Source organism: Ascaphus truei, chromosome 2 (genome assembly GCF_040206685.1).
Source record: "Ascaphus truei isolate aAscTru1 chromosome 2, aAscTru1.hap1, whole genome shotgun sequence".
NCBI classification, from domain to species: Eukaryota; Metazoa; Chordata; class Amphibia; order Anura; family Ascaphidae; genus Ascaphus; species Ascaphus truei.
In genome coordinates this window covers 303,940,174-303,960,765 of record NC_134484.1, presented here as the reverse complement: position 1 = coordinate 303,960,765, position 20,592 = coordinate 303,940,174, and the positions used below count along the sequence as shown (strand labels likewise).

Here is a 20,592-nt window from a genome sequence, read left to right as displayed (position 1 = left end):
TACTTCAGCAGCTTCATTGTATATGCCAGGCTTTTCTTGCAGTTGCGTTATCTGACAGAAATATTTGGTGATCTGCTGCTCCCGCTCTTTCTCCTGCCGATCATATTCGTCATCATAGAGAGCGGTCTTTTCGGTTCGTACCGAGTTCAGGCACCCCCACCATTCTTGGGGTGTTTTGTGGGTGTGACTCGGTTCGGGTTTCCCGTAAGAGATGTCTTCCTCTTTATTGGACTGGAAGGGCCACTCTTCCGTGGGGTAGGGTTCATTACAGGAACGCTGCATCTTGTCCTCCATTTTTGGGCTCTCAGGTGTAGTTTTCTTCCTGACCTCAGGAGGTGCTATTGCAGCTGTTGCCACTGTATTTGTTAGAACCACCAATTGTGGTAGACCTACAGGTGGGCATATTTTGTTTGTAGAGGTCGTAGCTCTCACAGGCCTCTCTGTAGACTTTTTCTTCCCTTGGGTAAGTTTTACAATATTAGCATTACTGTGCATGCATTCACTCTCATCGTCTGAATAAGGCCTCTAGGGACACTGCTCCATGTGGTGGGGTTCTTTACACCAGGAACAATTTTTCTTCCCTATTTTTGCAGAGTCTGTATTTGACTTCAGCTGGGTGGCCATTTTACATTCCCAGGGTTCTATTTCTTTAAATATAATGCTTGCTAGCTGCCCATTTTCTGGCTTCAGCAAAGGCATTTGATTTTCTGCTTGAATTCAGTCATTTTCAGTCTCATCTTTCGGTATTATGGCATTCACTCTTCACACTTTGGGTGCCTGTTTTACTCCCAAGATACATAGATAGACTTTACTTGCAGAAAAAAATATATATTCTTTGCAGTGGGATATTTCTTTCTCTCCCGGCAGGGCGACTCAACACTCAGCAATTGTCTTTCGGATACCTTTTACACAGTTCAGCAATTTTCACACTTCTCTGCATATATTCCATTCACAGCTGGTAGTCCTATGCGGTGTGGTAGCCTTTACTTGTAGAATCAGTACCGCTTGTGGGTCACCATCTGTATTCACTGCTTCAGCGAAACATTTGAAAACAACAAACGCCTATCCCTTTTAAGGGCTAACTTACTTCTTGAACCCTGACTACGGCTGGAAGGCAAAACCCCTATTTCAACGACCATATTACACTGTATTGTGATAGGCAAGTAAGGATTACCTGCTTCAGCAGTCTCTCTCTCTCTCTTGGGATTGGGGAAAAGAGACCGTCTGTGGTTTTTTGGCTTTCTTCAGTGCAGTGTAGATTTCCTGCCTAGTGTATCCCTTTAATTCTGGTCTCTTCTGCATGAGATCCTTTGTTTACTGTATGTTGCTCAGGCTGTTTGTAGGCAAAAAGCACAAAAAAAATTCACAGGCAATCTCCGGGGCCCCTTTTAACTTCAAGGGCCACCTCAGTCCCAACTTCTGACAACCATATGTAAGATGACATGTGCAGAGGTATGCAATGGAAACTGTTTTAAGGTGAAATTAAATAAGGCTTTTATTGCCCCCGTTTCTTTAACACAAAAAAATCATCCAAACATATGAAAAAAAGGGGTCAAACAAAGCTTCTGTTCCACTTGGGAGTATTTCTAGTTAAACCTATGCTGTCAACAACTCCCTTTAGATTAGCATGTCTCCCAGCCCCAAACATATATCTTGATATGTGCAGATATACAAAAAGTCTTAGAAAGGAAAGTCTTATCTGTTTCTTGTAGGGGAAGACTTCTTTGTTCTTCTGGTGTCCACACCTTTGGGCGATAAGGCAATGTCAGGATCCAGGTTTAGAAGTACTTTCCCCGGTGTCTTGCTGGCAGCGTGCAGTCTAGTCCCTCTGCAACTCAAGACATCTGTTCCTATGGTCAGTCCCACAATTTGTGGGACTCAGGAAATATCTCTCTTCCTGCCTCAAAGGCAGGCTTTTCTAACAAACCTAATCAGCCAGGTGGTGTTGGTTAATTGACTACCAGCAGTTAACCACCACACTGCTGGATTAGAGGCACATTTCCTGAACAGGGATAAATCACCTGTTACACTCATCTACTATGTAACTATGTAACAAATAAGAGAACTTGCCAAATAAAGTAAAACGTGTTAACTCTACATGGGTTGAAATACATAGAATAGAACCAAAAGTCGAAACCTTTCTACCTTGTCAGCAAGTATTAATTGATGGGAACCTTTCAAATGAAATGAATAGGAAAATGAACATAGGATGTGTTGCATTTTGAAGAAACAAGACAATCTTGCAAGGTCAACTTCCACTGTGCCGCAAAAGAAAAGTACAGTACTTGACCATTGTAACCTGATTGTGCTCACATATGAATGTGAAACTGGGACCTGAAATGCAAAGACCATTCAGAAGCTTCAGGCAACTCAAAGAGATATTTATACTGGGTATTACTCGGAGAGACAGGAAAAAGACAGGAAAAATAATTAATGGGTTTGAAAAGAATCAAAAGTCTGTGACATCATCACAAGGCTGAAGAAATTAAAATGGCAGTGGGTCATAAATATAGTAAGATTAAATGAGCATTGTTGTACAAAGATGCTACCACAATAGATTCCAAGTTACCTGATGAAGTAGCATTGACAGCTACGAAACGCGTAGGATAAGTGTTTTTCAACATATGAGCAATATTTTAATTCATTTGGTTTGGTTACTTTTTGCCCACCTTCCATTGCTGCAAACAGTAGAGTGGCGGACATTGCCAGCGGTATTGTGATTCACAGTAGTTGCTTTACTGTCCCTTGCCACTGTGGGGCTAATATCTAGTTCAATCTTGGACTGAATCCTGCATTACGTATGCGGAAGGGACTTTCCTCCACGTCACGATCACGTCATCGAGCGGCGACGTGGCCCTGCAGTCTGAGCTCCCGCACGCCAGTATCTCCGGGAGGAATCCCCTGCCGAAGAGGTCGAGGCTAGAGGATAGACGGAGTGTCTAATGCGCCATTATCTTGGAACGTGGAGTTGATGCCTCAAATTTCCTTAACGAGGACTACCAGAGATCCTTGCCGTCGGCCGCAGTGTGGTAATCTGTTGTGTAATATACACTCAATGCGCTCATTCTTTCTACTCAATGTACGCTGAATACTCACCATTTTAAATATATTAATATATCTTGATATACTTCACCATGCGGTTTTGCGCTGTTGTTTTTTGTTCCCTTTCTGTCTAGTGCTTTTGGAGTATTTAGCCACCCCGAACTGTTACAGCTGCAGCCGCCAATTGTTATCACTGATAATGTATGATTTATTTATATACTCTTAGGTTAAGGGTTCATACAATGGTGCACTTTAATTACACTCACAGTAAGTTTATTATTTATTATAGGTTTATTTAGCTGCGCACTGTACTGTATTTCTTCACATGTTTGGATCTACCTGATAGGTAGGAATGAGACCAGTTTAAAGCATGCTACCCTATTCCAGAGCACTGGAATTTGTTAAGCAAGATAACATGATCAACATTATCAAAAGCCTTTGCAAAATCTAGGAATATTGCACCAGTGAGTTGACCCAGTTCCATTCCACACTGGATTTCATTGCAAACTTTTAGCAGGGTAGTTACCGTGGAGTGTTTGGGGAGAAAGCCAGATTGGAATTGGCTAGGGAAATTTGTCTTGGTATAGTAATTGCTTAATTGGGAGTGAACTCATTTTTCCATGACTTTGAATAGTAGTGGGAGAAGAGAGATTGGCCTGTAGTTTGAGACAGTGTTTTTGTCCCCACTTGAATATTGGAACAACTCAGCAGTTTTCCAGGTCTTAGGGATATGGCCTGCAGACAGAATAGAGTTGACTATGGAAGCAATTGGTTTGGCAATGGCTTGGGCACAAAGTATTAGGAAGTTAGATTGCAGTAAATCGGGTCCACATTGGCTGCTTAGTTTTAATTTGAGGAGCGCTTGTGTAATCTCCTCTTCGGATACTGGGACAAATTGAAAATTGTGAGCAGTGTTGGGAGAGGGTGGGGCTATAGGGGTACTCTCAGAATGAGGTTCATGTTTGTGGTTTGGGTTGCGTTTCACTAATAAGTTAGAAGCACACCCCACAAAGTAATCATTGAATACATTTGCAATATCAGTGGGATTTGTCAGAGTAATATCCTCCATGGTGATATTGCTTGGTTGCTGATGGCTATAAGGATGGTATATATAGTGGGTAAACTTCCAGAAGTTAGCTGGGTTTGATGTATTCTGGTGAAGATTGTCTGAGTAATATTGTTCTTTTGCATGTCTTGTTTGACTTGTGCACATATTCCGCAGGCATTTGTAATTATTAAGATCCTTGTTACTTTGTTAGTTACTTTGCTAGTTACTTTGTAGCTTTTCCACAAGGAATCCCTGAAATGGTAGAGCGCAATAAGGTCAGTTGTAAACCACAGAAGGTGGGCCCCCCGTACTCTTTTTCTGCTAAGTGGGGCATGGGTATCACAGAGTTTTAAGAACTCGGATTGGAAATAGTCGAGTGCAGAATCATGGTCGTGAATTAAGTCGATTCTGTACCAAGGGCAGTTTGTAAGGTCATCCAGAAACTGTTATGGGTTAAAGTTCCTAAATGTTCTAGTAAGGAGAACTTTAGGACTTGATTGTGGTAATTTAATTTTCCTTACAAAGTACACTATTGCATAGTCACTGAAAATGTCGGGAAAGATGCAAGAGGATTGGATTCTGCTGGGGTTTCAGGAGAGAATCCAGTCTAGCAAGGAGTGGTTGTGAGATTTCAGGTGTGTCCGTGTGGGTTGGGAAATTAGTTGCTTTAGGTTAGATGACTTGAGTTGTATCTGGATTTTGTGGTTTTTCGGGTCGAGCCAATTGTAGTTAAATCCCCAAGAACTAGCAGCTAACTCTTCTCATTCAGAGAGGAAATGGAGCCAAGAAACTGGGTGGTATCAGTCAGGGACTATAGAGGGGCTTTAGGGGGGCAGAAGATGCCAGCAATCAGGATGGGCTTAGAAAAGGGGAGTCACATTTTGCCAAGTAGGATTTCAAAAGAGGGTGGGCTTAGGGGGAAATTTAACAGTTTAAATTGTAAGGTGACTTCAATATAAAATAATACCACTCCTCCTCTCTTTGACCTATCTTTCCTAGAAATGGAGTATCCATGAATGGCGATATTTGCATCTGTGCATTTGCTCAATCAATGATTCAGGCAGTAGGGAGAACATTAGAGTCTGGGTATACATTACGTCAAACTTAAAGAAGGGGTGGTGCTTGGAGTCCACAGGACTTCTGAAGCATGATCGGGCTAACGTTTTGCCAGGCAGAAGCAACTCCACTTCCTGGGAAAAAATGGGCAAGTATGCTCTGGAGATGGAGGGGAGTTTCCCCCAATAACTCCCAATTCTAATCCACCTCCTGGTGGGTGAGGAACACAGGGGTAGATGAGAGCTAGGATATTTTCATGGCCTTTTATTATTATTATTTTTAACAATTCTAACACAGATCATTTTTTTAAATCTGAATTAATCAGTATTTTCTCCTTCTGAGATGGGTGTAGAATGTGAGCCCCATTAGCTGCAATAAGGAAAGTCATACTGGACAATATTTACAGTATCAATAAGTCCTTTAAAAGCTGAAAAAATGTACTTGGGGCTGTGAAATAGTTGAGATGCACACACTGTTAAGAAAATAAATATTTTTCCAATGGTAAGGGATTTTTGGTAACTAAATTATTATTTAATTTTGCAAGGCAAATTTTATTTTACTAAAGGCACCTCGCTGCAAAGCTAGGGCAGCACCTGCGCAAAACAATTGCACCAGATTAATGAAAGGATAAAATCATTGTTTTCAATAGGTTTCTTTTACTCTAATGCATACAGCAATGATTTTACCCCAGTTTTTCAGTTTGAAGACTTTAGTAAATAACAACTATTATGTCCAGTGTCCTAAAATTATACCCAAACTCTGGAATCTTCTTTTAAGTATTTTGATATAAATTTCAAAAAATTGTATATTGAAATTCTAACTTTATTTTAACTTTGCAATGTAATATGTAAAAAGTGATACAGGGCTATATATACTGTACTAAGCAGCCTTCTGTCATTCAAGTGGGTGGGCTGTAATGGGTCTAACAGCACTGGAGGGTACCTTTTGGTACTGTATTGCACCACTAGCGTTATTAACAGAGCGATAAGAAATGTAAAACAATGTGTTCATAGTTTCATATGTCTTTCTTTCTGACAGTATCACCAGCTTCATGATGAATACTTCACCATTGCAGTTGTTCTCTCATTAATCCTAGCTGCCTTCTTTGGACTTGTCTACCTTCTAATAATCCCACAGTAAGTATATCTTTAATCTTAATTCACACCAATTCCTAGACTGCTTTTTTAAAATTCCACGTAATAATGACTATTAAAAATATAAATGGTCAAATAATATAATAAATATTTTGTACTTATTCTAAATATAAAAGCACTATTGGGGTTAATTTAAATTCAGTTGCTTTCCAACAGGCTACATTCTGCTCACTCAAATCCTAAAAGGCAACATTATTTAACATTATCATTAGTATATTCAAATCCATTGGTTGTTACACTCATAGACTACAGTAGCTTTTTTGCAAAACTGATATGTCAGGAAGCATTTCTAACAATGTTCTCTTGTTCTACTATATTCAGATACTTTACACACTATATACAGCAATACATAACAAGCATACTGTATGTTAAGGGACAGTGATACAAATCAATTTTATTATTGTATATAACATATTATATTACTCTTGATTTCAAAATAATGTACTGTATAATGAATAATGTGTAGGCTGTTATAAATAAGGTGTACCGAGATTTATAAATAAAGTCTGTATTACCCTCATAAAGAATACTACAATATATGATTAAAGGTTGTCGGAACAAAACGTGCATCAGGGATTTTCTTAGTGTGAAGTCAGACAGAGGATGGGAGTGAGGGCTAGCAGGGAGTTGTAAAAGAATCAAAACTGATAGTAGCACTCTGTTTTCCCAAGCCTGCAATAGCCAGCTTGTATTGGGCAGTAGAAATGGAGTTTGTGGTCAGCGCGAGATGAAACAATATATATATGGAAAACAATAGTTAGTATTTTAATGTAAAAATCAAATACTGAATGAGTCTAGGCAAACAATATATGGGATATATATGGATATATAAATATAATAATTATACTCACAGGGCCGTGTGTGAGTCAAAGTCTAATCATAGGTACAGTATCTCTATACAGTAAATGTCTCTCCTCCGAATGATGTGTGTGATGCACTGTCAGCTTTGGGTAGTGGACCCATGCCTCTCCCGTGACCCGTGTTTGGATGACAATCACACCTAATGTGTAAAGTTAAAATATTTTAATATAACAACAAACAGAAGTATAAGCAACTCACATGAATAAAAAAACAGGAGGAACCTGACAAAGCACAGACGTGCGAAACGCTTTGTTCCTGTTGGTACGTGCACTACTTTGATCCACATCAGTCACCAGAGCCCAGTGAGTTCTTTGCTAGCAGTCCCACTGACTGACGCAGAAGCGGGAGCCAACCGCAGTGGAGGCACAGTAGCTGTTTGTTTTATTCATGTGAGTTACATAGTTACATAGTATATGAGGTTGAAAAAAGACATAGGTCCATCAAGTTCAACCTATGCTAAATTTAGACAACAGATACTTTATCCTATATCTATCCCAGGACATACTTGAAAACGAGAGGTAACTCTCAATGTATTACTTCCTGGTAAAATATTTTATAAATAAAAAAATCCTTCCTGACTCCAAGAATTGGCAATCGGATTAATCCCTGGATCAACATCCTTCCCATGTATACTTATTTGGTATATCCCTGTATAATTTTCCCATCTAAAAGATGTCCAACCTTTTTTGAACAAATCTATTGTATCTGCCATCACAGTCTCCATGGGTAATGAATTCCACATTTTAACTGCCCTTACTGTAAAGAACCCTTTCCTTTTTTGCTGTTGAAATTTCCTTTCCTACAACCTTAAGGGATGGCCCTGAGTCCTTAGTACTGCCCGTGGGATGAATAGTTCTTTTAAAAGCTCCTTGTATTGTCCCCGAATATATTTGTATATTGTTATCATATCCCCTCTTCAACGCCTCTTTTCTAATGTAAATAAATCTAATTTAGCTAGCCTCTCCTCATAAGTTACATTGTCCATCCCCTTTATTAATTTGGTGGCTCTTCTCTGCACTCTTTCTAGTTCCATAATGTCTTTTCTTAGGATTGGTGCCCAAAATTGTACTCCATATTCAAGGTGTGGTCTTACTAGTGCTTTGTAAAGGGGCATAATTATGTTTACTTCCCTTCCATCCATTGCCCGTTTGATGCAAGATAAGATCTTGTTTGCCTTTGCAGCTACTGCATGACATTGGGCACTATTGCTAAGCCTGCAGTCTACAAGCACTCCTAAATCCTTCTCCATCAAGGATTCCCCCAATATATCTCCATTTAATTTGTAAGTCGCCTTTTTATTCTTGCATCCCAAATGCATAACCTTACATTTATCTGTATTAAACCTCATTTGCCATTTGAAACAGAAAAAAACAAGCGCAAACGCATATGTGAAGTATGTTCAAAGTTATTAATATATATTAAAATGTAAGATATCTGTGTACATCAGTGTAGATAAAATTAGGCATACTGCACCGACACACTTTATTCGAGCAAATACCTGGTATGTACCTGGCAGATACCTGGAATGCGCCGCTCCTCACCTCTGACAAGCCCCGTTGCATTTGCCTTCCCAGCCTGGGTTCATGCCTGGCTGATGGGCGGCTGATTTGTTAAATGATAATGATTAGGATTTAATAGGCTGCAATGCTTCGCGTGTCTACCAGATGGCATAAATTCATGAATTGTAATGCAGTATATATATATATACATACTGTGCAGTATTGCAGCCAGGGGGAATAAAATGCTTCAATCCCTGCCTAGAAAATAACCCAATATACTCGGGCAGAAAACAGTCACAAACCTCAATACACCCGGGTATACCCGAATTCGTGGGACTAGCCGAGCTCGAATAAAGTGTGTCGCCAGTGTATAATGCACATAGGTCACATGTTACCGGCACCACCAAGACCACAGGAACCGCAACGTCCGCCGGATCGCTAGGATTTGGTAACGCTGGTCATCCGCCGTCTTAGGCGTCACACGCTGTCCTCAGAAGACCCTCTGTCTACCTATGTAGGTTCAGTGAAGACCTCCCGGTGCTGTGCCCGCTGGAGCCGCCGTCAGGCTCGTGTCTCCGGAGTTCCGTGTGATTTGCAACTTGCCGTAAGGCAGTCACTGCCGTAAAGTGTAGTGATGACGTCACTCGAAATGTTCAAAAAGTCTCTCTTAACCTCGGCAGAGGTATATTAAGATAAAATGACTGTAGGGGCTAGTCAAAAGATATATCCTACACGTTTCATAGCCAGAGCTACTTCATCAGGGATAAAATAATGTTAAAACTCACAGGTATATATACCACACAACTATACATGATAGGCCAATTCGGCTACACTTCACACCAATCAGATCTGAGTGTGGCAAAATCACACATGTGTGAATAATCGAGAACTTTCGGTCTTAATTAAGTCTTTGTGTTAGTAGAATTAACCCATCATGGATAGTGAATACTTATGGACAATTATAACCTACATAATGAAACTTTATTCATAAAATTATCAACACATATCAATAAAAATTGTAAGTTCAAGTGGAACTCTGCAATAGAACAAACAAAAAATTAGTACATAATATTTAATAACAAATCAGAATGAAGGAATCTGCATATTGAACATTTTCCACATGGAAAGTTTCCTACTGGTTTTGGCCCAAGCCAAGTTTTGCCTGAAATGTTAACCATATCCTTCCCAATGTCACTTGGAGCTAGGGCATCTTTTAGACTCCGTGCCTTTCTATATATAAAGTTCGGAAAAGGGGTAAGGTGACCATTAAGAATCAGATCGGTATAGATAGAATACACCAGTATTTTTTAATAACTCCCTCTATCTGTTTGTGCATAGAGTTATAATTAGTAATAAATGCAACTTCTGTCCTATTCGTCTCATTTGTCTTTTTCTTTCTAGGTATTAGCATGTTTTTACGGTCTATTTTCCTGACTTTCTCCAGTTCTATCATAAGTCTTTGATAGTTATATCCCCGTTCCATAAATCTCAGAAACAAGAATTGTGCCTGTTCCTCGAAATCTGTTTCACTAGTACAGTTCCTTTTGACTCTCATAAATTGACCTCCAGGTATATTGTTTATCCATGATTTTTTTATGGTTACTGGAGGCCAATAGAAGGTTATTTGTATCTACTTTTTTGAAGAAGGTGGTTGTGTATACACCACTCTCTTCTGAGGCAGACAAAGTCAGATCTTAATAGTTGGTATTCTCTGTGTGTGTGATGTGTGTAAACACCAAGTTGAAATTATTGTTATTTAGATATTTGATGAATTGGTTCACAGACTCCTCATCACCTTCCCACACACAGAGAATGTCATCTATATAGTGACACCACACTATTATATTTGCTTTAAACGGATTATTAAGCCAGATGTGAGATTCTTCCCAGTTCCCCATATACAGGTTTGCGAAACTGGGGGCAAACCGTGTGCCCATTGCAGTTCCGCAAACCTGCAAGAAGAACTGGGAAAGAAATAAAAAGTAGTTGTGGGTCAACACGAATTTAATGGCTTTCACAATGAAATTTCTATTCAGATCCTTAAATTGGGAGTTTTTTCTCAGGCAATCATCAACCACCGCCAAACCCTTCTCATGAGGAATGCTTGTATACAGAGCCTGTAAATCGCATGTAAGCCATCTGTATGTTTTTTTCCTCTTAAAATCGGTAAACAGGTTCAATACATCGGACGAGTCTTTCAAATATGAGGGTAATTTCCCTACAATACTCTGCAAAAAATAGTCCACATATTGTGAGAGATTTGCGGTTAGTGACGATATGCCCGAGACTATGGGGCTTTCCGGTGGATTTAACAGGGATTTATGCAATTTTGGAAGATGGTAGAAAACCGGGATCTTCGGTGAATTTGTATACAGGAATGAATACTCCTTTGATGTAATTACTGTCAGTGATAGTGCTTCATCCAGAAGCACCTTTAAAGACAAAAGAAATTGACTTGTCGGATCTGAGGCCAGTTTCTTATAAAAGACAGGGTCACAAAGGAGTCGGTGCGCCTCCTGTTCATAGACAGAGCGATCTTGTAGTACAACACCTCCTCCTTTGTCAGCCTGTCTTATAATTAATTGTTGGTTATCTTGTAAAAAATTTAATGCAAGACTCTCTGCTTTAGTAAGATTATGTTTAAACTTCCCTAAAGTTCCACTCTCAGTAATACTGTTCAAATCATGGTGCACCATGTTGAAAAAAGTGTCAACATGGTTACCCTTAGACTGATATGGATAAAATGTTGACTGTGCCCTAAAGGAAATATGTATGCAGCTAGATTCTTCTTCTGTTAATGTTCTAAACTTGGGCTTTCTTTTATCATGGGTGTTGATTCCTTCTCTAATTTAAGAAATTGTCTCAAGTGTAATATTTCTTACAAATTTATGTAAGTCTTTAAATAGTTGGAATGAATTTGCTCCACATGATCTAGAGAAGGTAAGCCCTTTACTTAGGACTTTCTTCTGATCATTCGTGAGAATCACTGAGGAAAGGTTAAAAATACCTCTATCTATTGGAACTGTTTGACTCTTTAGAATTATCTTCGTTTGGACCCTGGATCCTCCTCTTTGCCCTCTTCTCCAGGTTTTTCTCCAGGTGTCTCCTGTCTGAGACTCTCTGATTTTTTCTTTCCTTTCTCTGGAGTGCCATGTCTGTTCCTCACTAGGTCTAAAAAAGTGGACGGAGAAGAAGGTGGGGGAGCAGGACGAACTACATGCAGGTGGTCAGGAACCCTGGCAGGTGGCCATTGAGGCTCACTATACTGGTGATGTTGATATGATTGTTTCCTTCTATTATAATGATAGTTTTCATCATAGTTCCTTCCTTTATAGTTAGGGTTCCTATAATGTCCATCTCTCTTTGGGTAAGATCTATCCCTCCTAGGGTAATCCCTTCTATCTGTATGATGATATCCCCCTGGGTTCCTACCTCTGTCTCGTGAGTGTTCGTTTGTTGTATAATTCTATATAGTTAATATAGGAAATATAGTTCTCCTGAGGACAGCGTGTGACGGCCTAAGACGGCGGATGACCAGCATTACCAAATCCTAGCGATCCGGCGGATGTTGCGGTTCCTGCGGTTCCTGTAGTCTTGGTGGTGCCGGGTAACATGTGACCTATGTGCACGATATGCCTAATTTTATCTACACTGATGTACGCAGATATCTTACCTTTTAGTATATATTAATAACTTTGAACATACTTCACCATATGCGTTTGCGCTTGTTTTTTTCTGTTTCAGTATTAGGGGTGTTGAGTCACTCCCTTTATCTACAGCTGCAGACCCTAATCCGTTAATACAAAGGTTGTTGTGTTACAGTATATATATACCACAGAGGTGTTTATTTTGGGTATATTTCCTTTAACAGAAGAGGGTTTTTTTTGCGCACTTTAAATTTGTTTTCTTGTTCTGTTATTTCACAAGTGCTGCACTTTTCTCTCATTGATTTAATATTCTAATTATCTGTGTATAATCTCAATATGGTGTGGAGCCTTACAGCATGTAGAGAAAAACGTGAAGAGGCCTTTGATCTTCTCCTCATAGAGGAGCCCAAAGTGACCGATGAGGCACAAAAAGATCAAGTTTCCATGAAGAAACAGTTCAAAAATTTTGAAAAAATGTTAATAACTGAAAGTAAGCAATGGTTTGAAAGACGCACCATGCAAAGATACTTAGACTGTTGTAGAGTACCCCGAGAACTTCGTATTTTAAAAAACCCTACATTTGGTAGAGACAATGAACATTTCATGAAGGAGTGGGAATGCATTCTAGATGATTGTTCTAATGAATTGATGCGCCTCATCATTTTTGAAAGAAGTAAATCACTTAAAGAGCTGGGTGCGTCAATTTCAGAGCAGATCACAGCAATGGAACCTTCCATTATAAGTCTATATTGCTCTGAAATGGAGCACGAGGTATGTGCCAATCTTGAGCATCATGATGATGAGGTGATGAAAAGAAAACACAGGAAATGTTATAGGGACAAAGCGGATTATGATCTAGCTCCCTTTTTAAATATAGGCACCACATCTGCTTTACGCCAATCTTGTGGTACTGAGCCTGTGGAAATGGAGTTCTTGAATATTAAATATAATGGTTTGGCTATTACTGAGCTTAACTCCTTGAGAACTCTTGGATGTATGCCATCGGGGCCAGGTGCCTTATTTACTTTAATTTTTTCAAGTCGCTTATGAACTTCTTCCTCAGTTAACCAATTGTTCATTAATATGGAGGTTGTGGCTTCCTCCTGCGGCACTACTATTGAACTTGTTTCTTCCCTGGTAATCACAGAGGCAAAGATTTTTTTTAATACCTCAGCTTTTTCCTTATCTCCAATAATCTGCCTACCCATCTCACACTGACAGGGTCCCATATTTTCTTTTCTCATTTTTTGTTATTAAGGTACTCAAAGAACTTTTTAGGGTTGACCTTACTTTCTATTGCAATCCTTTTTTCATTATCCATTTTTGCTAATTTGATTGCCCTTTTGCAATTTTTGTTACATTCCTTATAATTCAGATATGATGTCTCCGTCCCTTCTGACTTAAAAAATCTAAACGCCTTCCTCTTCTTGTCCATTTCCTCCCCTACCTGTTTATTTAGCCACATTGGTTTTGACTTATTTCTTTTATACTTATTACCCAAGGGTATACACTGATAAGTGTGCTTTTCTAACAATGTTTTAAAGACTGCCCATTTATCTTCTACATTTTTCCCTGCAAAAACATCATCCCATTGTATTACTACTAGATTAGACCTCAGTTTATTAAAATCTGCCTTTCTAAAGTTTAAGGTCTTTGTTGAACCCAAGAAATCTATTTTTTGATAATTTATTTCAAATGAGACCATGTTATGATCACTGTTACCCAAATGTTCCAGGACTTGAATATTTGTTATTACTTCTAAATTGTTTGATATGACCAAATCCAGTATTGCCCCTCTCCTGGTTGGTTCCGCAATAATTTGGGTCATATAATTGTCTTTAAGCACCCCCAAAAACCTGTTTCCTTTTGTTGTAATGCCCCATTATGCAAACATGAATCAGTTTTGATGCCTTCTTCATTTTCAAAAGTATTTTAGCTTCCTCAATCTCACAGATTTTTGGTGGTTTATACCATATTCCCACAAACATTTTCTTAATACTTTTACCTCCACTGCTAATTTCTATCCACAAAGTCTCTACATTTTCATCATTCCCTTCATAAACATCAACCCTTATAATAGGTTTTAGATCCGGTTTAACATATAAACATACTCCACCTCCTCTTCTATTTGTTCAATCATTCTGAAAAAGGGAATAACCCTTAAAATTAACTGTCCAGTCATGAGTTTCATGCCACCATGTTTCAGTAATGCCTATGATATCATACTGCTCCCTTGCAGCTATTAATTCAAGCTCCCCCATTTTATCTGTCAGGCTTCTTGCATTAGCAAGCATGCATTTAAGTTTTTTTTCAGCCTGTACTATTATCTTATCTGCTCCTTCCTTTCTTCGCCCACTTGGTTTAGTATTTAGAAGTTTTCTAGTATTATCTGTATTTACTATGGGTGTCTCAATGCTTGTCAAACTCGCACTTGCCCCCTTTCTACCTCCATACCACCTTGTATCCTCCTCTATTCCATTTAGTTAATTATCTGGTTCATTCCCCTCCCCCCTCCATCCTAGTTTAAAATCTCCTCCAACCTTTTTAACATTATCCCCCCTAGCACAGAAGATCCCTCTTCATTGAGGTGCAATCCGTCCCTAGAATATAGATGGCACCTCTCAGAAAAGGAGTCCCAGTGCTCTAAAAACCCAAACCCCTCCTTCCTGCACCACTTTCTTAGCCATGAATTAACCTCCCTGATCTCTGACTGTCTCCCTGCGGTAGCGCATGGCACTGGTAGTATATCAGAAAATACTTCCTTGGAGGTCCTTGCCTTAAGCTTTTGGCCTAGATCCCTGTAATCATTTTTTAGGACCCTCCATCTTTCTCTAACTTTGTCATTGGTGCCAACGCGTACCAAGACAACCGGATCAATCCAAGCCCCCCCCCCCCCAACAATCTGTCTACCCGTTGCTTATACTTGTTGAAACCCAAATTGTTTATATAAGAGAGCCTATAATGGTACAATATAGATGACAAATGCTGGTATTCCTAATGGACACAATTCTGACCGAAATATGCCTCACAATATTTCTTAATTGTATTCAAGTAATTATGCTATTATATATCCACATTGTCCCATAAACTCCTCAAAATCTTTAGGGCAAAATATGCAGACATGCAGTATTTACTATATATAACATTTTAGATGTTAAAGACATACTGTATTATTCTCATATTTTCAAGAAATCTTGCCAATACCTATGAACACATATGCTCCAGTCGTCCAAAAAAATCGAGATAATTAGAATAAAGAATGGAAAGAAAAACCGGACCGCAGGAGAGAACCACATTCCATGTGTCCCTAAGCTATCTTGCCCTATAATCACTTTACTCCCACATGGGAGTGTATATTTCTGTACAGTTTAAACAGAAAGAATAAGAGTAAGATATATAGGTAATAAAGAAGGAAAGGGATGTGTGGGGATATTAATCTTAATTCCCACTTAGTTAATCAATATAAGGACTGATTTCACTTATAGCTATCAAGGGTTTGTATAGCACAATAATTGTAGTGTAATAAATGCAGGCTGGATGGCTTTAAATGGGTTTTGAGGCTTATGAAAAAGAAACAGTCATATGTGAACACAATAATGAAAACATCTTTTAGCCTAGTGAGACATGCCGCAGTACTCACAATAATGGCAATGATACGGTATTTTCATGGCATAATCTAGGTCCATATAATTTTAAAGAAACCCAAAGCCATTACCTTTGTCTTACTTTGGTTTAGCCTTCGGTCCTCCATAAGTCCCAGCCATTCCAAGGTTTGCAGTCCGTAGTGGTAGCAGGAGATCCAAAATGAAAGAAAAAAACGGAGCCCTATCCAAAGCAGAACATTACAAGTTGGCCCCAGTGTAAAAGTTGTAATAAAGTCTCATGGACTAAAAAGACAAACAAGTGTGCACCACCTACATGTTTCGAGCTAAACAAGAAATTTATCTTGAGAGCTAATATGACTAGGGGGAATGAAAGTTTCCATCTTGACAGACCCATATTAAAGACCCTTCAAAACTGTACTTACGCATTGCCACAGAGCACTGAATAGCAGATATTAATTAGTAAACAGACAAAGTGGTCAAGTGATACCAGTCAGGTTACCCTTCAAGGCGTGTGATTATAATATCAATAGAATATTACACAACCAGAGCGCTATACCCACAGTGACACAATATCTGTAAAATATCTACAAAAATGTATTACACACAAGTAAAATGTCCTGTATTGGTGATACTACAATTAAAATGTGTATACGTTTAATTTAATTCAAAGGTTTTTAAATGACCACCTCTTTTTCCGAAGTCCTGCCACATGGAGGTCATCCGGTTTCTCCAGATTCTTTTGTTGTCTTTATGAAAAAATAGTCCTCTTTGGCGCTGGTCTCCACGATCCGTGCACAGTGCAATATATGATTTGAAAATATAAATAAAAAGAGAAACAGTGTATAGTATCATACAGTAGAACAAAGCACTCTAGCATCCACATGTGTCATAATGTTATGCCAATCTTTTCATGGCTAACTGGGAGATGGACAATGGGGCCTATGCTGTAAATGGCGCTAATGTCCATTCGCCAGAGGTTTGAACTCGTCATGTTTTTGGTGGTTTGCCCTCGCGGTTTGCAGGAAGGTGCGCATATCTGTGAGAGCAACCTTAGAAAACATGGCGAGGCACTGGCGGAGAGATGGCGAGCCCTGCCGAGAAGGGCTCCGCTGGCGAGATCTGTCTGCATAGAGAGAGAGATCCGCCTCTCTCTGCACAAATCTTTCCGGCAATAAAAATATTTTTACATTAAAATTTTATTCATAGTGTAGATGTGCAGGGGGTCTCCGGAGCTGAACCGCGTTGGTTTCAGGTCCGGTGGACCCTCTCCTTCCCGAGATACAGGCCCTGTTATCGGGTGCCAGTATCCCGTTGCATTTAAATGTTCCAATCACGTGACCGCGGGATGTAAACAAAGCAGAGGGATACCGGCACCCCATAATGGGGCCTGTATCTCGGGAAGCAGGGGGTCCCCGGACATAAAACCAACACGGTTCTACTCCTGAGACCCCCTGCACATCTACACTATTAATACAAATACATTAATGCAGCTTCATTACCCTAGCGGCTGTCCGCTAAGGCAATGAATGGGTTAAGGCACAATAGCATGTTTATTGGGTACAATTGCCCCCAATAAACATTGCAATACACCACTCACCCACCCCCTGTGCCCCCAACAACCCCTAAACACCCCTAACATACATTACATCTATTATTTTTTTATACACAGGAATGATACTATAGGCCGCCGGTGCCCCTCAGGGGGTCTCCGCTTGCCTGCGGTACCAAATCTGTGCCCCAAAAAATAAATTACAAATACATAAATACGTTTAAATAATTACTTCCCCCAGCCCCCTAACATAGGGGACATTACATTGGCTCGTTTTATTCTTGTGTATGTTTTGCAGCACTGGAGGGCATGGATGGTGATGAAGATGAGGATGGCTTTCATTGTGGCAGCCGGCAAGGGTGAGTGCAAGATGTATTTATTTTATTTATTGGGATTATTGTATTTTAAATGGGCAAATGCACTATTATACTGTATGTAGGGGCCGGGGGGGGGGGGTTGGTATGTATTTATTTAAAAGTATTTATGTATGTGTAATTTATTTTTTGGCCCACAGAATAGTTACTGCAGGCATTCGGGGACCCCCCGAGGGGCACCGCCGGCCTATAGTATCATTCCTGTGCCTAGAAATAAATAAAAATATGTAAGGTATTAGGGGGTATAGGGGTTGTTGGGGGCACAGGGGATATTAGATATAGTATTGTTTATTGAGAGGCTAGGAGGTGGGTAGTGGGGCTATAGTGTGTATTGTTTTTAGTGGGTAGCGGGGGTGGGAGAAGGGGGTATTGGGGGTGTTTAGACCTTGCGGGTGGGAAACGGGAGGGGTTAACCCCTTCAATACCATTGCGGTATTAACCGCTACGGTAATGAAGGGGTTAACTCCACCCGCAACTCCCTCCCCGCAAGGCCTAAACCCCCACCAAGGGCCAAATACCCCTTTCACCCACCCCCGCTCCCCACAATAATATTGTAATAATAGTAATGAAGTGGGCTGTAAATGCATTTTTCCTGCCTCGGATGCATGCCGGGGGGCTCTGGTGCTGGTATTAATGGGTATCAGCTCCAGAGACCCCTGGTATCAATCCGACGCAGGAAAAGGGCCTGATTTTTTCTAAATCCCACCCGTCTCGCCGCTCAGCCCCAGCTTCTTGCCAACTTTGATTGCCGGGCCGATTTGGAGAAAATGTCTCCATTGTAGAGCGGCGATCAGCAGCGAGATGCTGATCGGGGCTACTAGAATACAGAGAGTTTGAGAAGCTGGTGAGAAGCAGCGAGATAGGGCTTATCGCCAAGCGCTCGGCGGATTTTATTTTCCGCCAAAAAAAACGGTGGATTTTCCTTATCTCGACAGCTTTTCAGCCCTTACTGAATCGCAGTAGGCATATTTTCCAAAAAACTGGCGAGATAGGGCTTATCGCCGTTTACAGCATAGGCCCCAATGTCTGGTCCGGTCACCCTTTTGGTGAGGACCTGGTCCTCTGGAAACGCTATATAGACAACATCATTTTTATTTGGTGCGGGAGTGAGTTGAATTGGATCTCTCCATTTATGTGGAAGAGTCTGTGTTAACGACCAAAACATTTCTCAAGAAGGTTGATGCTAATAATCATCTCTTGAATTCAAGTTGTCATCACCGCCAATGGATTAAGAATATACCTGAGGGGCAATTTAGACGCATTAAAAGGAATTGCTCCGATGAAAATGTATGTCAAATAGAGGTTTTAAAGGATAGGTTCAGAGAAAGAGATTATGAACCTGTCTTACTTGAAAATGCTGTGTCAAAAGTCAACCTACTCCAGAGGGAGGAGTTACTCAAAGCGAGAGTAAGATTAAATGAGAGTACAATGAAAGACCTTAGCATTCCACGCTTTGTAACACAATACAACTGAGATGCTGAGAGCATTAGAAAGATTCTAAGACGGCATTGGAATGTACTTCAGAAAGACCCTATATTAGGAGGCCATATTCCAGATCAACCAATGGTTATTTTTAAAAGAGCAGCGAGTTTTAAATCAAAGCTGGCTCCGAGCATTTTTTAAAAAGCACCCAAAGTAAAACCCCATAATTGGCTTCCAAGTCCGATAGGTTTTTATAATTGTTTTAAATGTAAAGCGTGCAAACAGGCTTCAAAAGAGCGTATACATTTTAATTCACATGTGACTGGGGAAAATTTTAAAACAAAAGATTTTATTAATTGTCGTACGACCTTCATGGTGTACCTTTTGGAGTGCCCGTATGGTCTTCAGTATGTGGGACGCACTTCAAGACATTTGAGGGCCCGCATACTGGAACACATGGGCAATATCAGGAAAAAGCTCCAAACCCACAGTGCCTCTCGCCACTTTGCATTGGCCCATGGTGGAAATCCGGATGGATTAGTCTATCGGGGGATAGAAACTGTCCCTGCAAATTGGAGGGGGAGCGACCGTTTACAAACACGGTGTCACAAAGAGACCTATTGGATTTAAAAAATGAGAACTTTAACACCAAAGGGACTAAACATTGACATTGACTTGGGTGCTTTCATTGAATAACTTTGTAGATCTAGTAATCAGTACCCTTCTGTTTATCTTAGCTATGTCTGCTTTCCTTATGTTTCTCTCTTCGCTTATTTATAGATCTTTACAGATGAACAATAGCTATTGGTCTTTTCTATGCATTTTAACTTTGTCATGCATTATTAGCTCTATAACCTTTTTATATATTATGTTCTCTATTTGGCAAATTTGATGTTTCCAAAGGTTTTTCAAATGTTTAAAAAAAATGTTTTTATTATATAATTATTATGTATTAATTAGTAATTTGTATTATATAATTATCTGTCTATTTTGGACCTGCCTCAGTGTTCCCCTCCTCTCTCTGTGCTAAAGATGTTTTGTGCATTATTTCAGAGATATATGTACATTTTCAAATATCTATCCCCGTGTACACGGGTTTACTACCAAGCGCAATTTGTGTGCCACCCACTGTTGTTGGTATGAGTTATTGCCAGATAATGTATATATGTATATATATATATATACATATGTATATATATTTATATACATGTTAATTTTAAAAGGGAGTTTTACTATTAGTGTGTCATAACTCCATTCTCCACAAGAGGGAGAATTTGATCTTTATGCTTAGCCATTATCTATAAAGTGGAAGTGTTTTCTCCAAAACAATGGAGC

At 39.7% G+C, this 20,592-nt stretch overlaps 1 protein-coding gene across 7 annotated transcripts in view; it reads left to right on the top strand.

The window, feature by feature from the left end:
• The window catches only part of ADCY1 (adenylate cyclase 1), a 747,796-nt gene that overhangs the window by 513,680 nt on the left and 213,524 nt on the right, over positions 1 to 20,592 (top strand). For all 7 annotated transcript variants that reach the window (XM_075586430.1, XM_075586431.1, XM_075586432.1 and 4 more), the window contains one exon: positions 6,185 to 6,282. In XM_075586430.1, the coding sequence (XP_075442545.1) occupies positions 6,185 to 6,282 (98 nt within the window). The remainder of the gene's footprint in view (positions 1 to 6,184; positions 6,283 to 20,592) is intronic.